Source organism: Branchiostoma floridae, chromosome 10, assembly GCF_000003815.2.
Source record: "Branchiostoma floridae strain S238N-H82 chromosome 10, Bfl_VNyyK, whole genome shotgun sequence".
Lineage (NCBI taxonomy): Eukaryota > Metazoa > Chordata > Leptocardii > Amphioxiformes > Branchiostomatidae > Branchiostoma > Branchiostoma floridae.
This window is the reverse complement of record NC_049988.1, coordinates 3,704,405-3,717,932: the sequence shown is the minus strand read 5'-3', so window position 1 is coordinate 3,717,932 and position 13,528 is coordinate 3,704,405. Positions and strand designations below refer to the sequence as shown.

General features: G+C 42.3%; 1 protein-coding gene across 1 annotated transcript; it reads left to right on the top strand.

Annotated features, from left to right (window-relative positions):
* Positions 1-297: 297 nt before the first annotated feature.
* LOC118424260 (mitochondrial potassium channel ATP-binding subunit-like) lies at positions 298-13,182 on the top strand (the record flags this gene model as incomplete). Its single annotated transcript, XM_035832804.1, has 10 exons — positions 298-471; positions 1,095-1,240; positions 1,952-2,027; positions 6,070-6,210; positions 6,903-6,988; positions 7,381-7,640; positions 9,167-9,345; positions 9,919-10,083; positions 10,704-11,041; positions 11,517-13,182. Coding segments are annotated over 10 exons (1,713 nt in total), but the record flags the coding sequence as incomplete, so codon positions are not given.
* Between the last annotated feature and the right edge of the window lie 346 nt (positions 13,183-13,528).

The window sequence follows — 13,528 nt, the reverse complement described above, 5'->3', positions numbered from 1 at the left end:
ATAACCCTGTAACCTTATGCATAACCATGCATAATTATGTACAGTTATAACAATTTAGACTAATCCCCAGGGGATCCTTATTGGCTGCTACATTAGCATCTGGTCGTCCTTGGTTGGGGGACTCCCATCCAAGAACTGTCCGGACCGCGCGTTGCTTAACTTTTGAGATCCAGGGATCGAGTGTATCTAATGCGCCACGCAGCCGTAGCTAATGATATTCTCTATTTTTCATGTAGATAGTTACTTAGACTAGTAAGTTTATTTTACGTTAAAGTGCACTGAACTATCTCTTTTTATTTCCTGATCTCTCCCCAGCTGGCTCTGGGCTCTGCCCTACTGAACATACAGATCCCCCTGATGCTGGGTTCTGTGGTGAACGTGGTGTCAGAGTGTATGGCAGACCAGCAGCAGAACTATCTACAGATGATCGTACCACCTGCCTCCAGGCTCATGGCTGTCTATGCTCTACAGGTCAGTAAAGTATTTTCTGTACATGCTGTAGTGTCCATAGCCCTGTATGATCCCTGTTTCTGATCCTCCTAGTTGTGCCGGTGTCGATGCATATCGATACTGGTGCCGGTGTCAATTCATTCTGACCAATCAGAAGGAGTGATACACACCGGCCTAGACAGAATCTACATGTATGTGTTACGGCGTCATACCCAACATGGAACAGGGCCTTTTGATTGGTCCACAGCGCCTGGCTATATGATAATAAAGGGTTAATGCCACGCCTTATCCTCGGTGTATACGGTAAGATAATCCCTGGTCAGGTGCGATAACCACCAAATAAACGCGTGCGCGGTCATAAAAAATTCGAACAACTGCGGTTGCGCGCTTGCGATTCTTTTGTTCGAATTGACGAATAAGCTGTTGACACGATATGCATATGTCCCCTCTGTAATGGTGCGGTCCAAAAAGTGTGCGGTTATTAGAATAACCTCACACTTCTGACGTTACAGCCTAATAACCCATAGGAAATGGGGGCCGCTAATTGGCGAACTTCATCTGGATATATATTTACTATTATTAATAGCCTTTTATATGTTACTTGATTCAGGATACCGATATGCTGAGTATTCAATGTTTTCCAGGGAGTCCTGTCCTTTGGTTACATCTGGCTGCTGGCTGCTGTAGGAGAGCGCATGGCAGCACGCATGAGGGTCGCTCTGTTTGAGAACCTGGTACAACAGGACATGGCGTTCTTCGACAGTCACATGACAGGCCAGCTCGTAGACAGGTGGGAGTTATCATTGGATGGATTACAGTTGGAAGCAGTTACAAATTAACCAGTTACACTACCAAAAATGATTTTTTTCTAATTTTGCTTACCCCCTGGACAATTCTTGTATAAAAATAAAGACAATATTCTTGCAGGAAGAAAATGTAGAATAAAATTCAAGCAAAACGAGAAACTACAATTTTCTAGACAGTTAAGCAAAATCTTCTTATTTTTTCTTATAATGCAAGAAAAAAATTCTAGAAATTCTTGTTTTTTTCTTACCAGATTCAACTCTTAAGAAATACAAGAATTTTTTTCTTCCTGGAAGATAAATTTTCTGTGACGAAGCAAAACGAGATAAACAAGAAAAAGCATTTTTGGAAATACAAGAAAACAAATCTCATTTCTTCTCGAAAACTTAACTAGCAAAAATTTGCTTGCCCCATGGAATATAAAGTTTAACTTAGTTTTTTTTTTTGGGGGGGGGGGGTATTAGAAAGATGCCACTGAAGACCGGAAAATATTATGTCTTCAGTTTGTAGTACATGTGTTTTGTATTACGAACTAACAAATCATAATGATGATAGTCTGTTGTCTAGTAGCACCAATACATTGTGCCCTGAAGGTGGGCAACTTGTAAAGGTCATTCGGACCTGTTTTGCCCTCCCCATCATTTTGTGATGAATTCAAATAAACAAATTAACTTCAAAATTTAATTATTATTTTCAGGTTAACCTCAGATGTACAAGACTTCAAGAGCTCCTTCAAGCTGTGTATTTCTCAGGGACTGCGTAGTGTTACTCAGGTATGCACATTTTGAATAAGTGTTTGTCTTTATTACAGTGCGTGTTAAATGTACCGGTATTTTATGACTATCATCTGGTGTCTAAATTCAAGTACTCATTGAGAACTTTAACAAGATTTTACAAAATTTAATGGTGTACAGAACACAAAGCTACATAATGAAATATCTGATAAATGAACAAGATTCTTATATTCACAAAATCAATGTGTACTTTACAAAAGACACAATGATATCGATACAGTATGTTCTCCAAATTTCTAGATTTCTTATTCTACTACAAACTGTAATAGCTACAATGTATAATTACTATCTGCTACAACTACATTTGTATGACTACTAAGTAGTAACCAGTCTACTACTGACCACATTTTGTACACTACTTAGTACTACTCCTACCATAAACATGTACTACAACTTCTGCTGCTACAGTTACTGTTCTAATATAAAAAATTATGTATACTACACAACTACAGTAACTACTATGAGGTATAATCATTATTATGTTAATCTAATGTACTGATGATGCTATTGTTTACCAGGTTACAGGGTGTTTTGTGTCCCTGTACATGTACCTGATCTCACCTAAGCTGACAGGTCTCCTGTACTGATGATGCTATTGTTTACCAGGTTACAGGGTGTTTTGTGTCCCTGTACCTGATCTCACCTAAGCTGACAGGTCTCCTGTACTGATGATGCTATTGTTTACTAGGTTACAGGTTGTTTTGTATCCCTATACCTGATCTCACCTAAGCTGACAGGTCTCCTGTACTGATGATGCTACATGTATTTCCCCAGGTTACAGGTTGTTTTGTATCCCTGTACCTGATCTCACCTAAGCTGACTCCTGTACTGATGATACTACATGTATGTCCTCCCAGGTTACAGGATGTTTTGTATCCCTGTACCTGATCTCACCTAAGCTGACAGGTCTCCTGTACTGATGATACTACATGTATGTCCCCCAGGTTACAGGATGTTTTGTATCCCTGTACCTGATCTCACCTAAGCTGACTCCTGTACTGATGATGCTACATGTATGTCCTCCCAGGTTACAGGGTGTTTTGTATCCCTGTACCTGATCTCACCTAAGCTGACAGGTCTCCTGTACTGATGATACTACATGTATGTCCCCCAGGTTACAGGATGTTTTGTATCCCTGTACCTGATCTCACCTAAGCTGACTCCTGTACTGATGATGCTACATGTATGTCCTCCCAGGTTACAGGGTGTTTTGTATCCCTGTACCTGATCTCACCTAAGCTGACAGGTCTCCTGTACTGATGATACTACATGTATGTCCCCCAGGTTACAGGATGTTTTGTATCCCTGTACCTGATCTCACCTAAGCTGACTCCTGTACTGATGATGCTACATGTATGTCCTCCCAGGTTACAGGTTGTTTTGTATCCCTGTACCTGATCTCACCTAAGCTGACAGGTCTCCTGTACTGATGATACTACATGTATTTCCCCAGGTTACAGGGTGTTTTGTATCCCTGTACCTGATCTCACCTAAGCTGACAGGTCTCCTGTACTGATGATGCTACATGTATGTCCTCCCAGGTTACAGGATGTTTTGTATCCCTGTACCTGATCTCACCTAAGCTGACAGGTCTCCTGTACTGATGATGCTACATGTATTTCCCCAGGTTACAGGATGTTTTGTATCCCTGTACCTGATCTCACCTAAGCTGACTCCTGTACTGATGATGCTACATGTATGTCCTCCCAGGTTACAGGGTGTTTTGTATCCCTGTACCTGATCTCACCTAAGCTGACAGGTCTCCTGTACTGATGATGCTACATGTATTTCCCCAGGTTACAGGATGTTTTGTATCCCTGTACCTGATCTCACCTAAGCTGACAGGTCTCCTGTACTGATGATGCTACATGTATGTCCCCCCAGGTTACAGGATGTTTTGTATCCCTGTACCTGATCTCACCTAAGCTGACAGGTCTCCTGTACTGATGATGCTACATGTATGTCCTCCCAGGTTACAGGGTGTTTTGTATCCCTGTACCTGATCTCACCTAAGCTGACCGGTCTCCTGTACTGATGATGCTACATGTATTTCCCCAGGTTACAGGTTGTTTTGTATCCCTGTACCTGATCTCACCTAAGCTGACCGGTCTCCTGTACTGATGATACTACATGTATTTCCCCAGGTTACAGGATGTTTTCTATCCCTGTACCTGATCTCACCTAAGCTGACCGGTCTCCTGTACTGATGATACTACATGTATTTCCCCAGGTTACAGGATGTTTTGTATCCCTGTACCTGATCTCACCTAAGCTGACAGGTCTCCTGTACTGATGATGCTACATGTATTTCCCCAGGTTACAGGTTGTTTTGCTTCCCTGTACCTGATCTCACCTAAGCTGACCGGTCTCCTGTACTGATGATACTACATGTATGTTCCCCCAGGTTACAGGATGTTTTGCTTCCCTGTACCTGATCTCACCTAAGCTGACAGGTCTCCTGTACTGATGATACTACATGTATGTCCCCCCAGGTTACAGGATGTTTTGTATCCCTGTACCTGATCTCACCTAAGCTGACTCCTGTACTGATGATACTACATGTATTTCCCCAGGTTACAGGATGTTTTGTATCCCTGTACCTGATCTCACCTAAGCTGACTCCTGTACTGATGATACTACATGTATGTCCCCCCAGGTTACAGGATGTTTTGTATCCCTGTACCTGATCTCACCTAAGCTGACCGGTCTCCTGTACTGATGATACTACATGTATTTCCCCAGGTTACAGGGTGTTTTGTATCCCTGTACCTGATCTCACCTAAGCTGACTCCTGTACTGATGATGCTACATGTATGTCCCCAGGTTACAGGGTGTTTTGTATCCCTGTACCTGATCTCACCTAAGCTGACAGGTCTCCTGTACTGATGATACTACATGTATTTCCCCAGGTTACAGGATGTTTTGTATCCCTGTACCTGATCTCACCTAAGCTGACTCCTGTACTGATGATACTACATGTATGTCCCCCCAGGTTACAGGATGTTTTGTATCCCTGTACCTGATCTCACCTAAGCTGACCGGTCTCCTGTACTGATGATACTACATGTATTTCCCCAGGTTACAGGGTGTTTTGTATCCCTGTACCTGATCTCACCTAAGCTGACTCCTGTACTGATGATGCTACATGTATGTCCCCAGGTTACAGGGTGTTTTGTATCCCTGTACCTGATCTCACCTAAGCTGACTCCTGTACTGATGATGCTACATGTATTTCCCCAGGTTACAGGGTGTTTTGTATCCCTGTACCTGATCTCACCTAAGCTGACAGGTCTCCTGTACTGATGATGCTACATGTATGTCCTCCCAGGTTACAGGTTGTTTTGTATCCCTGTACCTGATCTCACCTAAGCTGACTCCTGTACTGATGATGCTACATGTATGTCCCCAGGTTACAGGGTGTTTTGTATCCCTGTACCTGATCTCACCTAAGCTGACAGGTCTCCTGTACTGATGATGCTACATGTATTTCCCCAGGTTACAGGATGTTTTGTATCCCTGTACCTGATCTCACCTAAGCTGACAGGTCTCCTGTACTGATGATGCTACATGTATGTCCTCCCAGGTTACAGGGTGTTTTGTATCCCTGTACCTGATCTCACCTAAGCTGACCGGTCTCCTGTACTGATGATGCTACATGTATGTCCCCCCAGGTTACAGGATGTTTTGTATCCCTGTACCTGATCTCACCTAAGCTGACCGGTCTCCTGTACTGATGATACTACATGTATGTCCTCCCAGGTTACAGGGTGTTTTGTATCCCTGTACCTGATCTCACCTAAGCTGACAGGTCTCCTGTACTGATGATGCTACATGTATGTCCTCCCAGGTTACAGGTTGTTTTGTATCCCTGTACCTGATCTCACCTAAGCTGACAGGTCTCCTGTACTGATGATACTACATGTATTTCCCCAGGTTACAGGATGTTTTGTATCCCTGTACCTGATCTCACCTAAGCTGACAGGTCTCCTGTACTGATGATGCTACATGTATGTCCTCCCAGGTTACAGGTTGTTTTGTATCCCTGTACCTGATCTCACCTAAGCTGACAGGTCTCCTGGTGCTGGTCATGCCCACTGTGGTGGCGGGGGGAGGCATGATCGGATCAGGACTCAGGACCCTGTCACGGGCGGCACAGGAACAGGTGAGGGGAACATCAAATATACAATCTCAGTTGATCATTCATAAGATTGCAAAATTTCTAAATATCTTCTGCCTGAAAATCTACCAAATTGAATGTCAGTGATATTATTTTGTAGTCACTCTATCATATCTTTCTGCCAAAAATACACCCCAGGCCAGACAATGCCAAATTTCAAAATCACCCAAAAAATCCAGCAAAACTAATGGCAAAGTATGGGGTTTAGGGGACTATCTGATTTGTACAGTCATGTATTAGTTGTTGGTAGACGTTCTGTTCAGCACCAAGGACAGACTTATACATGGTGCTAGCTGTACTACAGTAACTGTTTATAGTGAATGTTCCTCTTTCTGTATTCTCCAAATTGCTAATTGATGTAAATATTTGTGCTACAATTTAAAAAAATTGATCTTTTACCTGAAAATCTACCATACAACAGTTACATAGGACCGTCTGCAATGTACAATGTGCTATACTCATCTTGCAATCCATTTTCCTGTAGCATGGGTGGTAATAGCATATCATTAGAAAAACATAATTATTTATTATTGGTATCATTTAGCAATTTTTGTTCTACATTTTCGTGTTTATGATGACGGCATTTATGCCATTCAATGTTCTTTAGAGGCTTGCCAGTTGTGAAGAATGACTAGTCTACAGTGCTCTTTGTTACTAGTAGCTCTGTTTCATTGCAGGTTGCTAAGGGTACAGCTGTTGCTAATGAGGCACTGGGAAACATCCGAACAGTCCGGGCATTTGCAATGGAGGAAAAAGAGTCCAGGTGAAATGAAGCTTTACTGAGTCTGACTGAGCTTTAGGTCATCATGTTGATGACCATATTTGCGAACCTTCTGCTCCATATCACAAGAAGTGGTAGGAAAACTAAGCTGGGTTTAATTTTAAGAGATGCATTTTTTTCTTTCCTACAACTCTTATTAGTAACTCAAGGACCTATAGAATTGGCAGCTACTTAATACATATTATGCCAAATACAAATTGCTAGCAAATTGGGCCCAATCTGACATCTTATATTATGTGTACTGTACACATAATATTCAAGAGTATAGCACTGATATGGTAATAATAATTCAACCTTTTATTTTATCAAATACAAGTTGCTAGCAAATTGCACCCAATCTAACATATAATAATGTTGCACTACCTGATCCCCAGACTTTATGCAGATGAGGTGAACAAGGCTGGCAGGCTGAACGAGATGTTAGGTCTCGGCATCGGCGTATTCCAGGGCGCCGCCAACTTCGTGCTGAACGGTATCGTGTTGGGCGTGCTGTTCTCCGGAGGACTGATGCTCTCCACCAATGACATGTCGGCGGGAGACCTGATGTCGTTCCTCGCCGCAGCACAGATGATCCAGCGATCGCTGGCGTCCGTGTCCATCCTGTTTGGGCAGGCTGTACGTGGTGTTAGTGCAGGTAAGTGATGGATTCATCCTTTTAAAATACAGGCCTGTCTTTGGTGCTGAAGACTGTCAACACACAGGGAACAGGCCTGTCCTCAGTCCTTTAGACTGTCAACACACAGGGAACAGACCTGTCCTTGGTGCTGAAGACTAAAAAACACACAGGGAACAGGCCTGTCCTTGGTGCTGAAGACTGAAAAACACACAGGGAACAGGCCTGTCCTTGGTGCTGAAGACTGAAAAACACACAGGGAACAGGCCTGTCCTTGGTGCTGAAGACCGTTTACACACATGAAACAGGCCTGTCCTTGGTGCTGAAGACTGTTAACACACAGGGAACAGGCCTGTCCTTCGTGCTGAAGACTGTGTTCACACACAGGTAACAGGCCTGTCCTTGGTGCTGAAGACTGTTTACACACAGGGAACAGGCCTGTCCTTGGTTCTGAAGACTGTTAACACACAGGGAACAGACCTGTCCTTTGTGGTGAAGACTGTTTACACACAGGGAACAGGCCTGTCCTTGGTGCTGAAGACTATTTACACACAGGGAACATGTCTGTCCTTGGTGCTGAAGACTGTTAACACACAGGGAACAGGCCTGTCCTTGGTGCTGAAGACTATTTACACACAGGTAACATGTCTGTCCTTGGTGCTGAAGACTGTTAACACACAGGGAACAGGCCTGTCCTTGGTGCTGAAGACTGTTTACACACAGGGAACAGGCCTGTCCTTGGTGCTGAAGACTATTTACACACAGGGAACATGCCTGTCCTTGGTGCTGAAGACTGTTAACACACAGGGAACAGGCCTGTCCTTCGTGCTGAAGACTGTTTTTACACGGAACAAGCCTATCCTTGGTACTAAATACTGTTTACACACAGGGAACAGGCCTGTCCTTGGTGCTGAAAGCTGTTAACACACAGGAAACAGGCCTGTCCTTGGTGCTGAAGACTGTTTACACACAGGGAGCAGACCTGTCCTTGGTGCTGAAGACTGTTTACAGACAGGGAACAGGCCGGTCCTTGGTGCTGAAGACTGTTTACACACAAGGAACAGGCCTGTCCTTGGTGCTGAAGACCGTTTACACACAGGGAACAGGCCTGTCCTTGGTGCTGAAGACTGTTTACACACAGGGAGCAGGCTTGTCCTTGGTGCTGAAGACTGTTACTGTCTTATGATAATCATATACTGTCTATGGTTAGAAGTGAACTGTAAAATTCAAGGTCACATTCACAGAATTAATGTATGAAATTTTACACAACATCAAGGGAAGCATGAAACTTCTGCAACATCCCCAGTTAGTTCTGGCTCTTAATGTTTCTACTGGTGAAGAATACTGTCACAGATCTGTGATTTAGTATTGACTTTGTAATCTCCAAGCAGATTTACCCGACTGGCATAAGACAGCATGTGTATCAAAAGACTTTAAACACTGTCAATTTGGCTAATTTCCAGCTTTGTCCAACTTTGGGTAGATGATTGTTTTACAATGTCTGATTTACAATGACTTACAAGTCCGATTTACAATGTGTCAATCAGGTGCACGAGTATTGGAGTACATGCAGCTGGAACCTACCATTCCCAGAACAGGGGGCAGGAAGATTCCATTCCACAGTCTGTTTGGTACAGTTGAGTTTAAGGACGTCAGTTTCTCCTACCCAACACGTCCGGACCAACAGGTGCTCAACAACTTCAACCTCGTGCTGCCGCCATGCAAGGTCAGTGTCTAAACTACGGGCTTGTGCTCATCTTTATTTGGGGTCTCAATTTGAAGCTGTACACCCTCAATTCTTGCAATTGTCTATTCCAGGAAATACATCAGATTTCTGAGAAGCAGAAAAGCAATGTATGGAAATGAAGGTTATCCCTTCATCCCTCTTCGAGAACAACCAAGTTTTAGTTTCTTCAACCTCGCTACTTTTTATGATTTTTGGGAGGAATTTTCATAAACCAGACATATATAATCCTGTAAAGTTAAGTCTAGAAGTTCTAGGCCTGCAAAAGAGACAATGACATTCGGTGCACTCAGCAACTCTCTCATCAATCCAAATTGTATGGTCACATTTCATATCTTTAATCAGAATCTTCAAAGAAATTGAAATTGAATGCAGTATCTCCTTAGAAATTAGCTATAATTATAATGATAATTATGACATTTCACATTTTACACCAAATGTGATGTAGACCAAAGCTTACTAGTACTCTTCGAGCCTCTGATCATGAGTGTGCATCTTGTACAATGAAACTTTTCAAGTTATGAGAGATAGTTACTTACCCAGATATTTTGTCAGGTTGTAGCTCTGTGCGGGATGTCCGGCGCTGGGAAGTCCACAGTTGCAGCACTACTGGAGCGCTTCTACGATGTGGAGGGGGGCAGTGTCCGGCTGGACGGGAAGGACATCCGAGAAATGGACGCTACATGGCTCAGGGGGAGGGTCATCGGATTTATTCACCAGGTATGGGGAGATGGATGGATAGGTGGATGGATGAGAGGATGGATGGATGGATGGAGGGAGGGATGGATCTTTTCAATAGTGATGCGATTGTGAGTTAATGAGCAATTTAAGGTATGGGTTTTAGAGTTTGCGTTTGATGACAACAGGCCCTTCCACAAGCGGACGAAGGGTGTTTCAGGTGTTGCAACACCTGTTGGAACGAGCGCTTGAACTCATTCCTTAATTCGCTCGCTCGTGTAGGTACCAATCAGTACCCTCATCCTGAATTTTGACGATTGCAGACGTTAGACAATTGTCCAAGTAACCAGACGGAATAGCAGAGAAGCAACTGTACATAGTGTACGATAAAAGTACAGAGAAAGAGGCAACTGTATATAAATGTATAATAAACATCAATACTATCCAGATGGTACCCAGGCTATGGATCCATGGATAGGATTGATGGATGAACAGTCTGGTATGCACACTGCATAAAGCTGTTACTCAACCCAATCAGTTTCCGCTCAAGCTTGTAGTTTTATGAACTGCAAACATAAAATCATTTTTGATATCCTATTCCGTAATATTGTGTTGATCATACATTTAAATCCAAATCTGTTTATTGCCCTTATTTTCTACAGGAGCCGGTTCTGTTTGCCACCAGTATCCTTGAGAACATTCGCTACGGCAAGCCTACAGCCACTGACCGGGAAGTCTACGAAGCCGCCAAACTGGCAAACGCGGATGGCTTCATCCGAGACTTTCCTGAAGGCTACGACACGGTCGTTGGCGAGCGAGGGATCACTGTGTCTGGCGGACAGAAACAGCGTATCGCCATCGCGCGTGCCTTGTTGAAGAATCCGTCGGTGCTGGTGTTGGATGAGGCGACGAGCGCGCTGGACGCAGACTCTGAACGGTTGGTGCAGGAGGCGCTAGAGAGAGTGATGAAGGGGAGGACAGTACTGATTATTGCTCACAGGTAATGTTCTTGATTTGAGAATATTCTTTTAGTTTTTCTCAATATGTGATCATGATGTATTACCTTACTATTACAAAATTTAATGTATCTGCCAAGTAGTTTAGTCAATATACATGTAGTCATTTGTTTCCCCTACATACATATATTGAATACATCACATATGTGGTGGAATGATGCGCTATTGACTATATGCTTAATGGTCATGGGAAAAATGACCTCTTGCATATTGGTGCTAAACTGCAATGATATTGTCTTGTAAATGTAGAAAAACCTCTTGATTTCAATGAAATTTTTTCCTAAAATATGACCATTTATCACATTTTGTTAATGCTTATGAGCAAAGAAATACACATTTTATCATTTCATATTTATCATAAAAATTCATCTATTCGATTCTTATTTATCCATGTTCCTTCATGAATTTTTACAAAAGTATATGATACTATATAATGTCTTATTGCTTTGACATCTCCAGACTGAGCACCATTGAGAACGCAGACGTGATCGTGGTCATGTCCAAGGGCAGGGTTGTGGAGCAGGGCACGCACTCCGAGCTGAAGAGGAAGGGAGGGATGTATGCCGACCTCATCCGCAGACAGACCGAGAACGGGAACCGCCTGTAGTAGTTACACAGCTGCATGATGCTGCTTGCTTCTCTGTGCAATAGCTGGAGTTATGATAGCCTGGTAGTTATCTCATTCTTGTTCCTGTAACAGTTTGCTAAAGATTCCTTATAGTCTGATTCCTCAGGACTCTGACAATTTATTTGAAATTGTTTGGTCCATACGTCCTGCATTATTATCAAAATATTAATATTTCTCTGGAGCATTGTAAAGGAATGAAACTATTTGAATGCCTATTTGAACTGGCCTCCTTTGCAGACTTTGGCAGTAGCAGTGTTGTTTTTTTTTTAGGGGGGAGCGCTGGATCAAGATTTTCAACATTCGGCTAAAACTAGACGCCTTTTTCCCGCACAGCAACCATAGCTCATGCATGGAAATCGAACTTAAGTATATAGCCCGCCTTTCGTAATTTCAACTTGGGTTCAGGCTCTATGCTCCTTTTCCCGGCATAGAGAACCTTAGCTCAGCGCTCTTAAAAAAAATAGATGCGCCAGGCTGCAAGTCTGCATAGGAGGCTATGTTTGAACCCTGTTACTATGCCGTTACAAGGACTGTGTGACTTGGAGACAATCATATTTACACGCGTATATTTCAGGAAAATATTCAAATGCAAACTAATTGTTTCTCGTTTGATGGATGTCTTTTGCCGAGAGCCGATAAAAGGTCCAGTAAAGAGTTACCAGACTGTTAAGAATAAGATGGATAGCAGGCTAGATTTAGGTTACGCAAACTTGATTTCATTGAATGATATATGCAAACACTGTGTTCATTTTAATTGTTAAAAGATTCATTTGAGGTTTTATGTGTTTTTGACGTTGCTGAGTTTTAAATGTGGTGAGAACATTTTAGCTATCATAATGAGAGAAGTTCAAAAGACTTTATGTCTTTTCAATACAGTGACAATGCAGTACCGGTAAAAAAAATACATGTACAATATTGCATTCACAGACATCTTTACATAATGATCGAGAACTATACGTGTGGTTTTGTGTTGGTCTTTTTGCATAATATGGCAGCATTGTGCATTAGAAAGTCATTTTAGTCTTGGATACTACATGCATTGTACATCATTTACATGTCATTTTAGTCTTAATATGACATTTTCGTTTTAGAGTAGATGCCATTTTTAGTAAATCAGCATATATCTTGCACTGTAGTTTTTCCTGCAAAGTCTTCCATCTTAAGGAAGTTTGTGGAACTGTGCTTAAATGATAGTAAGAGTAATTAGTATAAAATTCATTTGGAAACTTTTAAAAATTTGTCTCTCATGTTATACTTAACATTTTCCTTCATTTCTCTTTGAAATTGATAAGAAAGCTGAACATATTGTTGTCCTTTTAAGATATCACTTTATGGTATCATAATTGGGTGTTGAATGTAATACATTGTCACAGTGTGAAATAGGTACTACTAGTAGGTAAAATAGTACACAATATCTACCATACTTCATGTTTGTGTCTCCAATCTTCTGATACACCATTTGTTTGAAATCTTAAAATTGTGTATTTCTGTTACATGATAAAAGGACTGCCTTCCTATATGGTGTGGCTTTTTTTTTCATTTTGCCAGTTTAGCTTGTGCAGTCTAGTGGTTAGCGACACTGCCTCTGAAACTAGAAGCCGTGAGTTCTAGTGCCACTTAACCGACAATGCACGCTACCGGAATAGGTTACAGTCGGTAGCTGTGGTATGCTCAGCTGTTTATTGTGCACTGCTTGTCAAGAAGAGCTGGAGGAATTTCCTTGCACATTGAACCAGTAAATACGTACATAGCATCTGTCTTCTCTGTCACGACCAGTGATAGGACGTTACATGGAGGTCCGGTGTTTAGGAGAGCCACACTTCGAGCAGATAAAAGAACACAC